Raw genomic sequence first — 17,503 nt, 5'->3', positions numbered from 1 at the left:
CAAGTGCGGGTGCATTGTCCCCAGTTCACAGTGTGGAGATGGAGGCTTAGCGAGGTGGTGTTGGCTCAAAGCCATGCAGCTAGTGAAGCATCAGAGCTGGGAGTGGCATGCGGGAGCCTCTGGCTGGCTTACCGATGCTGTAAATGTCACCATCTAGGCTTGGGCCCTCAGGCGTGGCGGTAGTGCCAGGAGGGTTCCCTCTGTGTCTTTTGGTGCCCAGACGGCCTGCAAACCGCCTCTTGGTGGTCTGGCCTTTCTCCTCTGTGTGCTCGGAACTGGGGGGTCCTTAAAGGACATCTGGGGCCACGCTTTCATTTTCCAGTGGAGGGTGGCACTGGACTGGCCCAAGGGCCTGTGGCAGAAGCCAGCCCTGAAGCCAGGTGTCCTGCTGACTGCCAGCTGAGGCTTCAGAGCCTGGGTGTCACTTTACTCCTGTTCGCTTTGTTCTCAGGCAGTTTCGTCTGGTGATGAGAAGGAGGGGTTGAAACACCCTGGGCTGATGTTGAAGTACTCCACGTTTAAGAACCTGGCCCAGCTGGCCGCCCAGAGGGAGGACCTGGAGACAGCCATGGAGTTCTACCTGGAGGTGCTCCCCTCAGCCGGGTCTTTGGGAGTTCTTGGGGGAGGGGTGGGGTTGTGGTGCTGTGTCAGCTGTAGTGCCCGAGGCCCCAGGCAGTAGGTGACAGTAGCAAGTTCAGAGAGGGCTGCATGTGTGTTCTTCCTCTGCCACACAGGGCACACATGACCATGGGTGATTGCTTCATTTCTCTGGGCCTCCAGGTCTACATCGTAGAGTTGGAGTGATATAAAGAGGGTGCTGAACACAGGGCCTGACCCCTGGCACCCAGTACCTACTCAGAATTGTACTGCCATTATTTCTGTCAGGCCGGCTTACCTGTGTGGGCACCTCTGAGGCGCCAGCACCATGCACGTGCTCACCCTCATGCCGTCTGGCAAGGAGGGCGTCTTTATCCTCATTTTAGGGATGAGGATACTGAGGCTGGCGGCCACGCTGCTGGGCAGTGTGGGAGTATGGATGTGAACCCACGTCTGTCTCCCACCCATGCTGTTTCTAGAATCCCAGAAGGTTTCTGTATTTTCTTTTAATTCTACTTCTTGCACTTCTTTTACATATCAAATATGTAAGGAGTACAGGTGTTCAGAGTGACAGAATGTATTAAGAACATGTTCTGAGTTAGATAAATTGGTCCACGTGACTTCCCTGTCATTCCTTGGGCAGTCTGGGTGGCTGGGCTGGTGCTGTGCCCTCCTGCCACCACGGATGCCTGCTCTGGGGAGCTGACTGAGTGTGCCTCTGCTGTGCTGCTACCAGGCGGTCATGCTGGACTCCACGGACGTCAACCTCTGGTATAAAATTGGACACGTGGCCCTGAGGCTCATCCGGGTCCCCCTGGCTCGCCACGCTTTTGAGGAAGGGCTGCGGTGCAATCCTGACCACTGGCCCTGCTTGGACAACCTCATCACTGTCCTGTACACCCTCAGCGATTACACCAGTGAGTGGGGTGTCGCTGCTTTCTGCCACGTGCTCGTGCACTTGGACCGAGGAGGGCGGGAGGCCTGGATGAGCTCGGAGCCAGAGTTAACACTGAAGGGCTTTCTGCCCTACCTTCAGGGGAAATGGAGATGACTTTACTTCCCTGCTTTACTCTGCTTGTCTTTCTTTCTCGGTTGAGACTTACCCCATGTGTTGTAGTAGGAAGCATGTCTTCTGAGCGGTTTTCCCTTCAGTCTCTCATTTCGTCTCTGCAGTGTCCCACCCTGTGCCTGTTCTTATAAGTTGCTGACAGACGGCCTAGCGGCTGCAGCCTGACTCCCGGTGCCGGGAGCTCACTCCCTCCTTTTAGCAGCTGGTCCTTCCACAGAGGAGCAGGGCTGCTGGAAAGATCTGTGCTAGACGGAGCCCTGTCTGCCTTCCAGTTGCTTCACTCTCTGACCCCACCTGGCCCTCTGCTCGGCCCCTCACGGGCTGTCCCGAGGCGGGCGCTGTTGGGGTTCTGGGCCTCTTGGGCCAGCTCCTCCAGGCAGCTCTGTGGGAGGGCCCCGGGCAGGGCTCGGGTGCAGGGCAGCTGGCCTCGGGCATAGGTGGTCCTGGCGTGGTCTGCTCATTCTTTTCAGGACAGACCTGCTGCCAGCACTTGCCCTCACGTTGAAGGTTACAGCTGGAAGGCTGACTCTTGGAGGCTTTTCCTTCTGTTTCTAAGAGCGCGTCGAGCAGGTGGAGCAGGATGGGGTAGCGGAGGCTGGGAAGCTGGGCCCTGCCCGCCACCCATGGGACTGCGACCATAGCTCTGTATAGTCAGGTGAACCGTGTGCAGCACAGGGCTAGCGGCGGGGTCGGCATGCCCCAGGGGCAGGCTGCTGTGGCCCCTTCCCAGTTGTCCCTGCCCGAGGTGACCCTGACTTCTCCCTGTGTCCCCAGAGCCAGCTCAGCCCTCTGTCGCCTCCTCCAGGTGGGCCCGGGCGGGGGCGGGTGCCTTCTCCCAGCCCCTTTGCTGTGGGTCCTCTGCTGTCTGCCCTCCTCTGCACCCTCTGACCATCGCGTGCTTGCACGTGGGGTCATTTCTGGACTTGGGCCCTTGTGTCCCTCCACGCAAACGTTCTCGGGCGTGTCCTTCCGTGGATGTCCGCACCCGTGCTGTGGATCGCCCGTTTTGACTCCAGTGCTTTCATCTTCAGTGACTATGGGTCTCTCCCCGGGCTCTTCCTGGAGCTTGGGCGCCCCCTGGAGGCCCCAGCCTCAGCGTCCCACCTTCTCTCTGGCACCAGGCTCAGTTCTCTCTCCTGGAGAAGCCGCACTTGATAAGCTGAAGTATTAGTGGGAAGATGGGTTTGGGGGACAGAGCGGTGCATGTGTCTGTGAGAGCCGCAGAACCACATCGAAGCCCCAGAGTATGAGCAGCCGCTACATGGGCGCTCGAGAGGAGTAGGCAGGCCTCCCTCTGCTGCGGGCACGGTCAGCTCTGGTGCTGCTGACCAGTCCATCCAGAGGCTTGGTGCCCCCCTCGTTTTCTCTCTGCTCCCACCACCTTCCCAGAGGAAACCATGTCCTCCTCCTCCTTCCGGTTAGGCGGGAACCTCTGGACCCCCTGTCCCTAGTTCAGTGGGCGGCTGGCGGGGCAGCCCAGACCCCTTCCTGCTTGTGGCGTGGGCACCGCTCTCCCACTGCCCTTCTCCCTGACTTCCGCGTGGCATCTCTGCTTCTGCTCCAGCTTTCCTTCCTCCTCCCTGACTCCATCCTTCTCTGGTTATTCCTGATGGGAGTGCCTTGCACCCATACTCAGACTCTGGAGCTGGGTGGGGCACAGGGCTGGCCGGGGCCCAGGCAGAGAGGAGCTGGCGGCCGTACTCCAGTTTGCCGACAGCTGGTTCCCGAAGGGTTTCCTCAAGGTGGGCTTGCTGGGCTGAGGGTCTGTGTTTGATGCCCATGTTTCCGCAGAAAGATTGTTCAGCCGTCCTCCCTGGCAGTGTGGGCCTTTGCCCCTCGACCTTGGTATTATTATTTTCAAAAATCGTTCCCGATTGGATGGATTAAAGTGGTGTCTTGTCGTCATTTACCTGGTGTTTCTTGGACTCCAGAGCAGGGACTACTTCCCTGGCGTCACTGGCAAGGCCAGAGAGTCAGAGCGCAGCTTGGAGGTCACGCCTGTTTCTTTCCTGGCCAGCTTGTCTGTACTTCATTTGCAAAGCTCTGGAGAAGGACTGCCGCTACAGCAAGGGGCTGGTTCTCAAGGAGAAGATCTTCGAGGAGCAACCGTGTCTCCGCCAGGACTCCCTCCGGATGTTCCTGAAATGGTGAGTCTGCAGCCCACCACCTCCTCCCCAGCGGCTGGGGGCTGTTGAGGCCCCTCACTTGGCAAACGGCTCTGATCTGCTTGGTTTATTGTTTCCCTACGCGCCTCATATGGGCGGTGCCTCCGCCTGTCCTCTGCCCTCCTTCCCCGCTGCCCTGCGGCTCTCCTCTGGGTGCTCACAGCAGCCTTGTTCACCTCACTCCTTGCTGCCCACCCTACCCCTTTCCGAGGCTGTGCTTCCTGTGTTGCCCGGCCCGCCTCTAATCGGGCCACCGTGCCTGCCTCCGGGATGAGGCTCATGCTTAGCTTCATCGCCCAGGAGGCCCTTTGCAGTCTGACCCCCCAGTTCTCCTCCTGCTTCTCCCTCCACCAAGGGGAGAGCTGTCCCAGGGCCCTGCTATGTCCTGTCCGGTCCCGCACCCTGGCTCCCACAGCGCCCTCACCTGGAATCCTCTCCCTATGGTGTCTTCGTGCCCCTTCGTATTCCAAGCCCCACATCCCCTCTTGGCAGCTTTCTAAGTCCGGGCTGCCTCCCCGCCCATCCTCCAGTGGAACCAACTCCTGTGCCCTCTGGTATTTCCTTGGCCCTGGGAGCTCACCGGTTGGGAGTTAGTGGTTATTTTGGTGTTTATCCCTCCTAAGATTGTGCCTCTTATTCACATCTGTCCTGACGGAGCTGACCTTCTTTGGAGAGGTGGTTGATGAGCATGTAGGACAGATGATGAGTCCATAAGTGCGTGGCTCCACGGGGGAGCCTTGTGGGGAGGAGGGCACAGGGCAGTGGGGGCAGGTCTCGCCGGGCCACCACAGGCAGAGGTGTGCCTGTGGGAGGCATCCGGGGCCTCAAACTCCCACCTTTCTGTTGATCTCCATAGGCTTTGGTGAGCTTGGCTGGTCTGATAACCTTTTTTGGGATGGGTAGGATGGGAGAGTTAAATTCTTAAAAGGTTTTCAGCAAATAATTGAGAGCAGCATTTAATTTTTCTGTTGCTTTTCTGCCACTACTATGATCCTGTTAATACAGATGAAGGTGATGAATTGTAAGCAGATCAAAGGGCATTAATCATTTTCAGTGTAACGTGGGTATTAAGAATGCTAATTACTGCCCTTTTCAGCCCAGACTCAAGTAGTTATTTTATTTGTAGGAAGAATTAATACAGATTAAAGGATATTAACTGCATCCCTCTGTGTAAGATTTCCATCTTGGCTCTAGTGTGACACGGTCACTCCTCTCTGTCTCACGCACTCTCAGTGACATGTCCATCCACGAGGTGTCGGTGAGCGCGGCCGAGTCACAGGCCATCATGGATGAGGCCCTGGGGCTTCGGAGGAGGCGGCAGGCGCTGACCACGCATGAGAAGGAGCCGGACCTGAAGCTGGTGCAGCCCATCCCCTTCTTCACGTAGGTCGTCTGGGTCTGGGTTGCTGGTGGCCACTGGGCCCTGCTTGGGAGGGGGCTGAGCCCGCCCGGGCTGCTGCCGTGGCAGGAGCTGGGCGCACAGGGGCGGGTGACTGCAGGAAGCAGGCCGGGCCTTCCCCGGTCGAAGTCCCTCTCTGTTGCTGTCCTTGACCCACCACCTGCCATGTTCCTGTACGCCCCTCTCATCTGCCCACCCTAAGGGGAGAAGGAAACCAGCATTAGCCAAGCCCTGGACGGGGGACACCAGGACTCAGAGAGGCTACTGGTGAGGGGGGAGCTGATCCCACGTCCTGGCTTCCCGATCTCTAGTCCATGCTCCCCTGCTAGGGCTGCTTGGCATCCTGGAAGGTGGGCCTCAGCATAGCCCCGGGAAAGGTGGTCCCTGGAGTTGGGGTCATTTAGCCCTTCGGTGAGGTCTGTTCCTAACATCCTGGCATTGACCCTCGTGCCTATAAGTTGAGAGTGTCTCATATGTGGAGGCAAGTCACGTGGTGGCCCGCAGCTCCCCACCAGGTGGGACAGACTGGGGTCCAGCCCTGGTGCCCTCGCCGGGTCATTATGTGCCACTTCCTGGAAAAGAGGGAGCAGTATCCCTCTCTTGTAGGGTCATCATGATAATTGAATTGAGTGCTTGGGGGTCGTGCAGAGCCAGCACGCAGGAGGGGCTGGTTCCGACCCACGTTACTGCTCCTACTTGTTCATTCCCGCACGTTTGAGTTTCCCAGGAAACTGGAGGCAGTCCCAGGGGTACTCAGTCACCAGAAGGAGGGGCACACGTGCAAAGCTGACAGGCCCCTCGAGGAGAGAAGCACAGCACCGAGAGCTCATAATGGGGTCTGCACTGCTTCGGGGTTTGGGGAAGGCTTAGGGCCAGAGCTGGAGTCTGGTGGAGGAGTGGGCATGGATCAGGCAGAGGAGCTGGGGGGTGTGAGTGGGGTGTTGTTTCCGGGCAGAGGGAAGCCTGTGCAAAGGCCCTGTGGTATGTGGGGGGTGGTTTTGTTTGCAGAACTGAAAGCAAGCTAGCGAGGCGAGAGTGCAGGGGGCAGGCGTGGGGGGGGTGGGGTTGCGGCGGTGCGATGAGGCTGGGCGCCACTGAGGGGACAGGCAGAGGCTTTGGTTTTTAGTCTGAGGGCCTGGGAAGCTGTTCAAGGTTGGAAGGGTGAGTACGTCAGGCTACACTGTGTCATACCATAACACAGCATGACATACAACACAACACATGACTAGAAGTAAAACACAAAACAGCATACAACATAACACATGCTACACCTCACCACAACAGGGCACACAACACAACTTACACACCACAAAACACACGACAGTCTCGGTTTGCATCCAGCAAGCCCCGGCCCAAGAGCTGTTCAGCCCCTTTAGACCATATCCCTGCCAGTATTCCTCCCCCAGAAAACCAGACTAGTGACAACAGGTCAACGACACCGTCGTTTTAAAGATTCAACCTTGTAGGGAAGGGGTTTTTGAGTGAGTCTGTGGTTTCTCTGTGTGCCTGGTAGGTCTGAAGGGGCCTGGGGCTGAGATGCCTCAGGGCTTCTCCTGCGGGCAGTGGAGCGGGTGCGGGCTCTGCTCCAGCCCCGGCTGCTCCACCTCAGCTATCAGTAAACTGAGACCACCCCGCCCTCATGGAGATGGCAGCCCTGAGCTCCGGGCACCCCGTGTTGTGTGCTGACCCGGGCGGTGACCCTCTTCCTGCAGCTGGAAGTGCCTCGGGGAGAGCCTGCTGGCCATGTACCACCACCTCACCACCTGCGAGCCCCCACGGCCCAGCCTCGGCAAGAGGATCGACCTGTCCGACTACCAGGACCCTGGCCAGTCCCTGGTGCCCTCTGCCGTGGTGGCACCTGTCAGCGTGATCCAGCCGAGCCCCGTCAACGCCAACCCCGAGGTGACCGTGGCAGAGCCTGTGCTCTCGTACGCCCCCGTGGCCACGGCCAGCTTCCTGCTGCACAGCCCCAGCCTGTTGGAGACGGGCATCCCCGCAGGTGAGCAGGCCTCGGGGTTGGCTTCGGGAGAGACCCCGTCTGCTGAGCAGGAATGAGAGTCGGGGTGCCCTGGTCTATCCAGAGGGACGGGTCCTGCTGCCGCTCCTGGCCCCACAGGGGAGCCTCTGGGCCTGCTCGCAGGGCCTCCCTCGTCAGCGGTGGCTTCTGCATTGGGGCCCCTGCAGGGAAGGGGTTGGCCTCAGGGATACAGCTCCTCAGACCACTCGATGCCCAGTTGCTCAGTCCTGGGGTAGAGTTTACTCCTGCTTGTGACCTGTGAGCTGGCGGGTCCCTCTGCTGGTTCTGCTCAGTTGCTGGCTCACGCCCTGCACCCAGTGCTGCTGTGCACTGATGTTCTGAGTTCTTTAGCTTTAAGAAGCAGTCAGCATAGTTACCACCGTATGCGGTAGTATATGTTGGAATGGTTTTATTGGTTTCTATTATCACTGGAGTTGTAAAAGAATTTCAGACTAAAGTTCCTGAGCCTTTCCTTGATTTTTGTGTCACCGATGAAGAATATCTGGCAGTTAAGGAAGTTTCTGAATGAACCTGTATATGATTGTTTTTAACTTTTTAACTTAATCATACATGACACCCCTCTTCTCTCTGTATGATTTATGTGACTCTCTTGCCCACATCGTGTCACTGGGCCATGGCGATGGACAGAGTCAGTGTCATTGCGACTTGCTCTGTTCCATCCCAAGCCAGCCAGTGGGAGGGGCAGGGGGATGGGGCATTTGACTCTGAGACCCTGGCGTTCTGTAGTGTGGAAAGTAGCCTTGAGATCTGGCTTTTGGGCTCTGTGAGTTGGAGAAAGGGGTGAGACTTAAGCGGTTTGGAATGGACTTTTCCCAGGCTCCTTGTTAGAGCAGACAGGAGATTTCCTGAATGTCAAAGAAGCCACAGGTTAAACCTGCAGGCAGGGTTATTATAAAAGAAGGGACCGAGTGCCTCGTGGTGCATTTCCCTAGCCTGACTCTTGTGAGATTTCAACGTTCTCTCTTTGTGAAGGTGATGTTTCTGGAGGAGATAAATCCAAGAAAGGGGTGAAGCGGAAGAAGATTTCTGAGGAGAGCGGGGAGACGGCGAAGCGGCGGTCTGCCCGCGTCCGAAACACCAAGTGCAAAAAAGAAGAGAAGGTGGACTTCCAGGAGCTGCTGGTGAAGTTCCTGCCGTCCAGGTGCGGTGCACTTTTTCTGTTTTAGAAAAGGGAGCACACAAACCTCCTGCCTCCCTTCACGTCCCTGGTTCCGTGGTCGCCCTCCCCTCCAGGCATGTCCTCCGTCTTCCTGTAACATCTGTACAAACGGCCAACGCTCAGGTCTTCCTGGATTGGGGGCTTGGGTTTTCTTGCCTCTCCTGCCTCTGAATGTCCTGAAGGCAGGAACCGTGAGTTTTGTGTCTTTTGGAGCTGGAGGTGACCCACTCACGCCCCTGGGCCTTCCCTTGTTGCCAGGAGGCCTGGGGCTGCTGCTCCTCAGGTGCAGACGTGGGGACGGCCCGTGGAAGGGACCCCCTGCGCTCAGGGAGGGCGCCTGCTTGGCTTCTCCAGGCTCAGCAGGGTTCCCTCGAACTCTGAGAAGGTGGACGGTGGGCTCAGGAGTCATCCCTTGCTTTCACTGGTTCGCGGTGTTCCTCAGAGGAGCCTCCCGGGAGGAGATGGGCCAGGCTGCGTGGAGCGGGGGGGCTGCGCCCCAGTGCTCCTTCCCTGGTCTTCGCCAGCCCCCATGCTTTTGGTCCTTGCCCTGTCACCTCCCTCAGACGCTCTGGGACCTTGATGCCTGAGCCTTCCTGGGGTTTATGGTGCCAGTGCCAGACTTCTTAATGCCCTCACGGAGGGCAGAGAGCAGTCAGTCTCTGCTGGTTGGGCATCTCTCTGCCTTCTAACGTTTGGTGGGCACGTCTTGTCAGCTGGGGCTTCCTCTCTTACCCCCTGTGTCTTTGTGAGTTGACTCCATTTTATTCCTTCCCGGTTACTGGAGTGGAGTTTGGGAGGTAACCACGTGTGTTACGTGAGCTTGTGTCCCAGGAGTCCTCAGCTGGCATTTTGGCTCGTGACAGTAGGTTTCAATGGTGATGCATCCAAGCGGAGGAGGAGGAGGAGCCAGGATCTTTAGGTGGATTGTAAATCTGTTTTGCCACAAGGTTCCTGATTTTCCTAATTTGCTGCCTTTCCGTTTCTGTGTGGTGAGAGGGAAATGCTCAGAAGTGGAGCTGTTCTCAGTGAGTGGAGGAGGCGGGCTCTCTGATCAGTTCCTCCCTAGCCGCCCCTGCAAAAGCAGGTCTCCCTTCCGAGGGCTGCGAAGAGGAGGTGCCAAGGGGCCCGAGGACCATTTCCCCATCTCCCCTCTGGTCGTTGCCCCGCCCAGGGCCTTGCTCCCCAGCCCGCTTCGTGTGGAATAGTGTCTACCTTTTTTTTTTTCTACCTTCTTTTTTATTCTTTATTTCAACTGCTGGTTTCCTGTGTGGTTTTCACATCAGCTTCCTCGAATCATCAGGCAGGGGCACACGGTGGCTTGCTGGGCGTGGTCCCTGGGGCAGAGGCGTGCAGTTGTACACAAGGACGTCAGGAGGCGCCTACCTGTCCATCCTTGGCGAGGTGGCAGGCTCGGCTAAAGTGGAGTCCCTGGGGGGGTCTGAGGTGTGGTGCCTGCTGGGAGAGGCCTCCCTGGGCTCAGAGAGCTATGAGGAGCTCTGGAGGGGCTGCCCACCCACCCACTTTCTCCTCGTCCCCCAGGCCCCCCTCGGGCCTTGGCACCTGGAGGCCTGGCCACCTGGGCTGCCCAAGTGGAGCTTTTCGGCCTCTGTCTCTAGCTCTCCGTGGGGCTGGGGCCAGCCTCGGGTCCGGCTCAGCTCTCCTCTCTCTCAGGGGAAGGTGTTGGAACATGCGCTGTGGCCTTTGCGAGTTCGGTGTGTTCCGTGCAGGTTAAGAAAGCTGGACCCCGAGGAGGAAGACGATCCCTTTAGTAACTACGAAGTCCCGTCAGAAGCCAAACTGGAGAACTTCCCAAGCGTCGGGCCCCACAGGCTGTCCTTCGACTCAGCCACGTTCATGGAATCTGGTAGGACCCAGGCACCACGGGCAGTGCTGTGAGGACTCCTTCCTCCCATTCTCCTGGAACCCGCTCAGGCCGCGTGCTGGGGAGGTGGGTCTGGGTGGTTTTTCAAGGGTGGTCCAGGGGCTGCCTGGCTTTGTCCTGCCTGAGGTCTGTGGTCAGCTGGAGGCAGGGGGTGTGCTGGAGTGTCCTGGCTCACACTCCACCGTGCTCCCCTAGGGGTGCGGGCTTTGCCGGTCGAATGGGTACATCCCAGCTCTTGGGTACGGCCGGGAGCTGTGCTGCTGTGCAAGGCCACACCCAGGGGTCAGCCCTCTCATACCCGCCTGGGCCTTGGAGGTTCAGATAGGTGTGCCCACAGCTGTGAGGCCCGCCCTCAGCGCCCCCCTGGGGCACATGGGCTCCTCCCGCTGGCGCCCGCTCTCATCTCCCGAACAAAATGGGGCCCCTGGCATGGAGGGTCCTCTGTTGAAGTCTGGTCACTTCCCCCGCTCCGGCCAGAGAAGCAAGACGTGCACGCCTTCCTGCTGGGGAACCTGAGCAACGGGGGCATTCTGGAGCTTATGATGCGCTACCTGAAGAGCATGGGCCACAGGTTCCTGCTGCGTTGGCCACCGGGCCTGGCAGAGGTTGTGCTCAGCATCTACCACAGCTGGCGGAGGCACAGCGCCAGCCTGCCCAACCCGCTGCTCAGGGACTGTGGCGACAGGCACATCCAGGTTGGCTGGCCGGGTGGCGGGCAGGTGGGGGCTAGGCATAGGCGGGGGGCCTGGGCTGCAACTGCAGGTGGAGGTGTGGGGCTGAGACGGGGCGGGGGGCGGATCACGGGGGAGGGAGGTTCACGAGCAGGAGGAGAGCAGCGGAGAGGCTGGAAGGTGGAGGCTTGCTGTGTTCTAGGAGCCAGGGACCATCGCTACCCGGTTTTTCAACAAGTGAGGAGACACAAGTGCAGAGGTGGAGGAAGGCTGCCGAAGGGGTGCTGGGGACTGCCAGCTGTGGGGGCCGAGCCTATGCACTGCCCTCTGCAGCCCAGGCTCTTGCACTCAGTGCCTCCCAGGGCCAAGGGAGCCAGGGTGCTTTGGCCCCTTCTCCCGTGAGAAGAGGAAGGCCGCTTCTGAGGAGGCAGCACTGGGAGATTTCAGGGCCCTTGGGTGGTATTTCTTGCTGGGGGCACAGAGGTGGAGGAGCTCCAGGTTCACAGGTCCTCAGGGCCGTGTGGGTCATGGGCCCCTGGCGGTGCAGCCTCCACTGGGACACCCCAGGGACTGCTTCCTGGCAGCATCTGCCCAGGCCCACCTGCCCAGACTCCCCTGGGTCATCCCGAGTCTGTTCCAGCGTAGATCCACGTGCCTCTCCTTATGTCCCAGCAGAGTGGAGCAGTGGGAGGGGCCGAGGCTTTGGTCCCTAGACAGACCAGCTTGGTTATTTCCCAGCTGTGCCCATTGGCCAGGCTGGCGCCTCCTTACTGCTGAGTCTCAGCTTTCTGGTCCACCCAGGGAATGACGCGCCCACCCTGGGGGCTGTCAGGGTTGAGTGCCTGGCGCTCGGCAGGTGGCAGGGCTGCCTCTTCCATGGGACAGTCCCCAAGGACTGAAGGCGGGTCTCCCGGGTCCTCCCGAGTCTGTTCCAGTGTAGATCCATGTGCCTCTCCTTATGGCCCAGCAGGAAGCTAGTGATTACCACCTATGAAATGGAAAGTAGGTAGAGGAAAACTTGATGTTCTCATCAGAGTAAATTTTAGTTTAGGTTCGTTCCATCCCCTGCCCTTGACCTATGTGACCCTGTTCCTGACCATCCGCACCCGTCCTGCAGGACATGATGCTGATGTCCCTCTCCTGCATGGAGCTGCAGCTGGACCAGTGGCTGCTGACCAAGGGCCGGAGCTCTGCAGGTAGGCGACCTTCCGTGTTCTGTGTGGGGCAACTTTTCTGGACCCTCAGCAGCCGGGAGGGGGCAGGAGTGGGGGGCTGAGTCACACCTACAGGGGGCGCATTTCCTGGGTCAGCTTGTCAGGCCAGGAAAGACCCGGGGCCTTTGAGAAGCAGCTGAGCCCCAAGGGAGCCACCTGCCTGCTTCTGTTACTCAGGATGAGGGACGTGACATTTCCATTTTCTCAGGTTATCACCTGATACTTTACGTGTCCCCAGTCATTGTCCCAGGTGATATGGATCGTTCTGACTTAAACCACCACCTGGTGAGCAAAGATATGCTCCAGATCAGTCTGCCGGATGAGGGCCTCTAGCCCCAGGGTCTCCGTATCCCCATCCAGCCCATCTGGCTCTCTGCTGCTCTGGGGCTGTGAGGCTCCAAGGGCTCAGGGCTGGGGGCAACCTCAGGGAGCAGAAGGGTGTCTGGGCCCCGCACATGAGGTTGACTCCTTTCGGCCGATGGTTTTCAGTGTCTCCTCGGAACTGCCCTGCGGGTGTGGTGAGCGGCAGGTTCGGGCCCGACTTCCCGGGAGCCCACTTCCTGGGGGACCTCCTGCAGCTGTCATTCGCCTCGTCCCAGCGAGACCTGTTTGAGGATGGCTGGCTGGAGTTTGTGGTCCGCGTGTACTGGTTGAAGGCGCGATTCCTGGCGCTGCAGGTTGGTCTGTGGTCGGCTGCTCGGGGAGGATGCGCTGGTACCCAGCGGGAGGGGAGAGAGCTGGCCGCGTGGTGGAGGGTGTGTGTGCGCACGTGTGGCACTGGGCACTGGGCTCTGCATGAGGAGGTGGGATGTGGTGGGGAACGTGCAGCATCTCAGAAATCCCGACGCCCACCATCAGCACAGCTGTAGCGCCACGAGGGGCCTCATGGGCCCCCTGTAGACCCAGCGAGGTTGCTTTGGAGCCTTGACCCTTTCCTTTTGTTTCCCGAGAGAGCCTGAGCACGTGTGCAAATGGGTGCAGTTTTTTGGGAGGGAATCACTGCCCATCTGTGTGAATGGAGCTTGTCTGGAGGGCCCGGGAGGGCTGGCTATTCCCCAGCCCCTTGCACACTGTGGCACCCAGTGCCCCACAGTCGGTTCTGGAGCTGGAACAGGCCTGGGTCTAGTCGCGGCTCTGCCAGCTTTGCTCAAGATCTGGAATAGATACTCAGCCTTGCTCTGGTGTCCCGGTGTCCTCACCACCACCACGAGGGTCACGATGCTCCCCTTGGAGCTGTAGTGTGAATCATTCGTTTATGCGTTCATTCAGCAGGTACTTATTAAGCCCCACCCCCTCTGTAGAGGGGATATGGTAGTAGTTGGCTAAAACCGCCTTCATGGTGCCCCCAGTCTGGTGGGCTCAGGGGGCAGGCACCTGTTGCAGCACAGCGAGTGCCCCTCCTCTGCCCAGGGAGACATGGAGCAGGCCCTGGAGAACTATGACATCTGCACAGAGATGCTGCAGAGCTCCGCTGCCGCCCGGGCTGCGGCGGGAGCCGAGCAAAGAGACGTCGTGATCCGCCTGCCCAACCTCCACAATGACTCGGTCGTCTCCCTGGAGGAGGTGAGTGGGAGCTTTTTAATGGTGTTTTCTTGGTCAAAGGCCTGACCTGTCCGTGCGGACTAGGAGAGCGGCCCACGTGCTGAGTAGGGCAGGGTGGGACCCAGGAGAGGCAGCTCTGAGGCACAGGGTGCCACAGACTCGCAGGCACACCCCCTGATGGAGCGCTCCTCTGGGGGCCAGTGGCTGGGAGCCGGGGTGGAGGTGTCTGCCCACAGGGTGGAGAATGGCTCTTGCTCAGCTCTCTGGCCTGCGTGTGGCAGCAGCCCCAGAGGAACGAGAGGAAAAGCCCCGCAGAAGCAGACCAGTGCTGCTCTGGCCCTGGGGTGGGTCAGCGGTGTGTGGTTCTAATCCTGTCCTCACTGGGCAGCCTCTGACCACATGCCCACAGTTCCACATCTGTGACACATTCACATTGGCTGAAAGACTTCAGACTCTTGCAGAGTGGTTTCAGGGCCAGGCCTAGTGCAGTGCCCCTGCTGCCCGTATCCTGCAGGCCTCCTGTGAGGAAAGTGTTCGGGGATTGGTGGTGTGTGCCAGCCTCTGGCCTGGCTCCCTAGGTCTCTGAAGCCCCATGCTCCATGGTTCTAGGAGTCTGGTTCACTGAACTGTGGCCATGAGGCTGTCTAACTATTTTCACAGATACTTTCTGGAGCCCTTCTGCTTCTGTGGTAGTTTTGTTTTCTGGTATATTTGTTCTTCAAAGACTTGAATGCCTTGCCCTTAATAGAAATACTATTTATAAAGTATTTTATAAGGTATATACTTGCTGTAAATACTTCTCGGCTGGGTCTGTTAAATGCAAAACTCTGGGGGGCTTCCCTGGTGGCGCAGTGGTTAAGAATCCGCCTGCCAATGGAGAGGACACAGGTTCGATCCCTGGTCCGGGAAGATCCCACATGCCGTGGAGCAGCTAAGCCCGTGCGCCACAACTACTGAGCCTGCACTCTAGAGCCCGTGAGCCACAACTACTGAGCCCGTGTGCTGCAACTACTGAAGCCCATGCACCTAGAGCCTGTGCTCCACAACAAGAGAAGCCTCCGCAGTGAGAAGACCGCGCACCGCAAGGAAGAGTAGGCCCCGCTTGCCACAACCAGAGAAAAGCCCGCACGCAGCAGCGAAGACCCAACGCGGCCAAAAATAAAAAATAAATAAAATAAAATAATTTTTTTAAAAAATGCAAAACTCTGGCTGCATTAAGGGAGCCCGTGAGGGCTTGGTCGTCAGGCAGTGATTCTGGGCCTTTTCCAGATCGACAAGAACCTGAGGTCGCTAGAACGGTGCCAGTCACTGGAGGAGACTCAGCGGCTGTACGAGGCTGGCGACCACCGGGCCGTCGTGCGCCTGCTCCGCCCCACCTTGTGCCCCAGTGGGTTTGACCGGGCCAAACACCTGGAGTTCATGACATCTGTGCCTGAGAGGCCGGCCCAACTGCTGCTGCTGCAGGTGTGTGCTGCCCCAGCCCTTCTCCTGCTTGTGCCTTCTGCTTGGCCGGAGTTTCTTCTCCGGGGGCTTGGAGGCAGCCCTGGAGAGCGTAGAGAGAAGTGGAGTAAAATCCGCCCCCTCGGGCACCGGGAAGATGTGGTGAGAATATATGGGGGGGGGGGAATTAGAGCCTAGGGGTCTGCTGGGCTCAAGGTGAGCCTGCGCCAGGCTCTGAACTTCCACGTGGCAGAGGGGGAAGGGAGACTAGTCAGGTCTTAGCCATCCATCCACCTGATGGTTCATCTGCATGTTGTTCATTGCTTTTTAAATTAACTATCGAGTACATATAAAATTGATAAAATATCTATACAATGTAAAGAATTCAGTGAAGGTAAATAGTCCCGTAGGATCAAGTAGTTGAAGGAAAGGAACACGAGTGTGGTGTGTGAGGCCCATGTGCCCTGTTGGCTCCCTCCACGCCCCCGTCCTCAGCACATGAACCCCTGCTGAGAGCTGGCTGGGCACCAAACCTCTGCTGGGCTGCGTGGTCACTCAGCCTCCCTGCGCCTCAGCGTCTTGTCTCTGGAGCGGAGATGGTTATTGTCTGTACCTCAGAGGCCTGCTGTGGATTTTCATGAGCTGGCGTGTGTGGGCATCATGCCTGGCATGTGGCAAGCCCCAGACAGGTGCTGGCAGTGACCGCTGCCGCCATCCTCGGGACACGTGGAGATGGATGTGGAAGACGATACACAGGATGTGCTCAGTGGTGTGGGGTGGGCTTTGATTTATTATCTCACTGGGTCCTTCCTCTTCAGTCTAGGGAGAGAGCCCAGTCTTCTCCCAGGCTTTTTAAAAATTTTTATTTTTTTTAACCTTTTAAAAAAATTTTTTGGCCACACCGTACAGCATGTGGGATCTTAGTTCCCTGACCAGGGCTCGAACCCGCTTCCCCTGCAGTGGAAGTGCAAAGTCTTAACCACTGGACCGCCAGGGAAGTCCCCATCCGGGCTTTTTGAACTGACTTTCTTGAACTGGGAAATGGTTAAGAGGTGTGACTGGGAACAAGCGGAGGTGAAAGGGGAGGAATGGGGAGAGGAGGGCAGGGGATGAGCTGTGATGACCTCAGCGCCAGTGGCTGTGAGGTGGACAGCTGAGTGTGCCAGGGACAGGCCAGCTCAGTGGCTCAGGTGGTCTTGCTCTGTGGTCTGGAGCTCCTGGGGAAAGTGGGCAGGGGGGGCCCCAGGGGAGGGGGCTGCTGCTGGGGAGGCACCGCATGGTGCCGAGGCCCGAGATGAGGCCTGGGCCGAGTGCTGGGGAATCTGCTGGGTTTTGCTCCTTTTCCTCTTGAGGGGGTGTGTTTTCTTATTGATTTGGAATGCTTTTTATATATTAGAGATATTAATCTTTTTTTCATCGAATGTTTTTTCCCAGTTTGTTGTCTGATTTTAAATTGCAGCTTGTGCTTTCTTTGACGTACATAAGTTTTGAATTTTTAGGTCATTAAATCTCTTGATGTTTTCAAACAGTGGTAAATTTGTTCATTATGCTTAGAAAGCCTTTTCGAGGCTAGAACAACATTCATCCAGTTGTTGCACACACAGGATGGAGCTCCCACAGTGTGCCTCACACCGGGCAGCGGGGAGGCCCCCTGACGGAACCTACTCTCCACAAGGGAGGCCGCAGGGGCGTGTCAACAGACAGAGGCCTGTGTGCCTTGCTTCTTCCTGCAGCGTTAGGTGTTGGGTTCATGCTTGCGTGTAACCCGCTTCACCTAGCTTTTGTAGGGTGGGGGTCTGACTTGGAATCCTCTCTGGGATATGCAGGAGGCTCGGTCTCCCTGTGTAGATGAGCTGCCTGCCACATTCTTCAATGTAAGTGTACAGTCTCCTCATGGTTGTGTTGATTCTTAGTCCTGATACTTTGCGTTGCTGTTTGAGCAGGACGTTTTTGCTGGTCCATATGTCTTCTAACTACGTTTATGGTTCATAGGAACCTTGTTGATTTTTGCGTGTTTATTTTAAATCTGGCCACTTCACTGCATTCCCTTTATTTCTGATGGTTTCTCTTTTGGGTGGATGGTCTGCTGCCACAGTCAGTGCTGATCTGCTCTCCTATTTGTTGGCAGTTATTGTTCTGCTTTTTAGCTCTTTCTGGCCTCAAGCACTGGGGATCATGTCACATTAGAGTGATGGGTCCTTGTCTTGTCTCTGACTTTCTGTCAACGAGCCCCTTGCGTGTTCTGATCAGGTGGGGTTGGCTCCAGCCTGCGGCCTCCACCTCTGCCCCTGTGGGCTTCACACCTCAGCAGCTCCTGCTCGGTGCTG

The 17,503-nt window shown here is 57.9% G+C and overlaps 1 protein-coding gene across 12 annotated transcripts in view; it reads left to right on the top strand.

Moving 5' to 3' along the window:
- Positions 1–17,503, top strand: part of CABIN1 (calcineurin binding protein 1) — a 97,944-nt gene that overhangs the window by 7,062 nt on the left and 73,379 nt on the right. For 10 of the 12 annotated variants that reach the window (XM_073790359.1, XM_073790357.1, XM_073790361.1 and 7 more), the window contains exons 5-16: positions 452–586; positions 1,334–1,514; positions 3,684–3,813; positions 5,065–5,214; positions 6,943–7,229; positions 8,241–8,409; positions 10,155–10,291; positions 10,787–11,004; positions 12,098–12,176; positions 12,684–12,871; positions 13,605–13,757; positions 15,006–15,200. In XM_073790359.1, coding sequence (XP_073646460.1) covers positions 452–586; positions 1,334–1,514; positions 3,684–3,813; positions 5,065–5,214; positions 6,943–7,229; positions 8,241–8,409; positions 10,155–10,291; positions 10,787–11,004; positions 12,098–12,176; positions 12,684–12,871; positions 13,605–13,757; positions 15,006–15,200 — 2,022 coding nt within the window. Of the gene's footprint in view, positions 1–451; positions 587–1,333; positions 1,515–3,683; positions 3,814–5,064; positions 5,215–6,942; positions 7,230–8,240; positions 8,410–10,154; positions 10,292–10,786; positions 11,005–12,097; positions 12,177–12,683; positions 12,872–13,604; positions 13,758–15,005; positions 15,201–17,503 lie in introns of those variants that run through there. The other 2 variants (XM_073790358.1, XM_073790360.1) reach the window with 2 other exon arrangements.

The sequence above is a fragment of the Tursiops truncatus genome, chromosome 13 (genome assembly GCF_011762595.2).
Source record: "Tursiops truncatus isolate mTurTru1 chromosome 13, mTurTru1.mat.Y, whole genome shotgun sequence".
Taxonomy (NCBI): Eukaryota; Metazoa; Chordata; class Mammalia; order Artiodactyla; family Delphinidae; genus Tursiops; species Tursiops truncatus.
The sequence above is the reverse complement of the archived record's forward strand: the minus strand, read 5'-3'. Positions and strand labels throughout refer to the sequence as shown.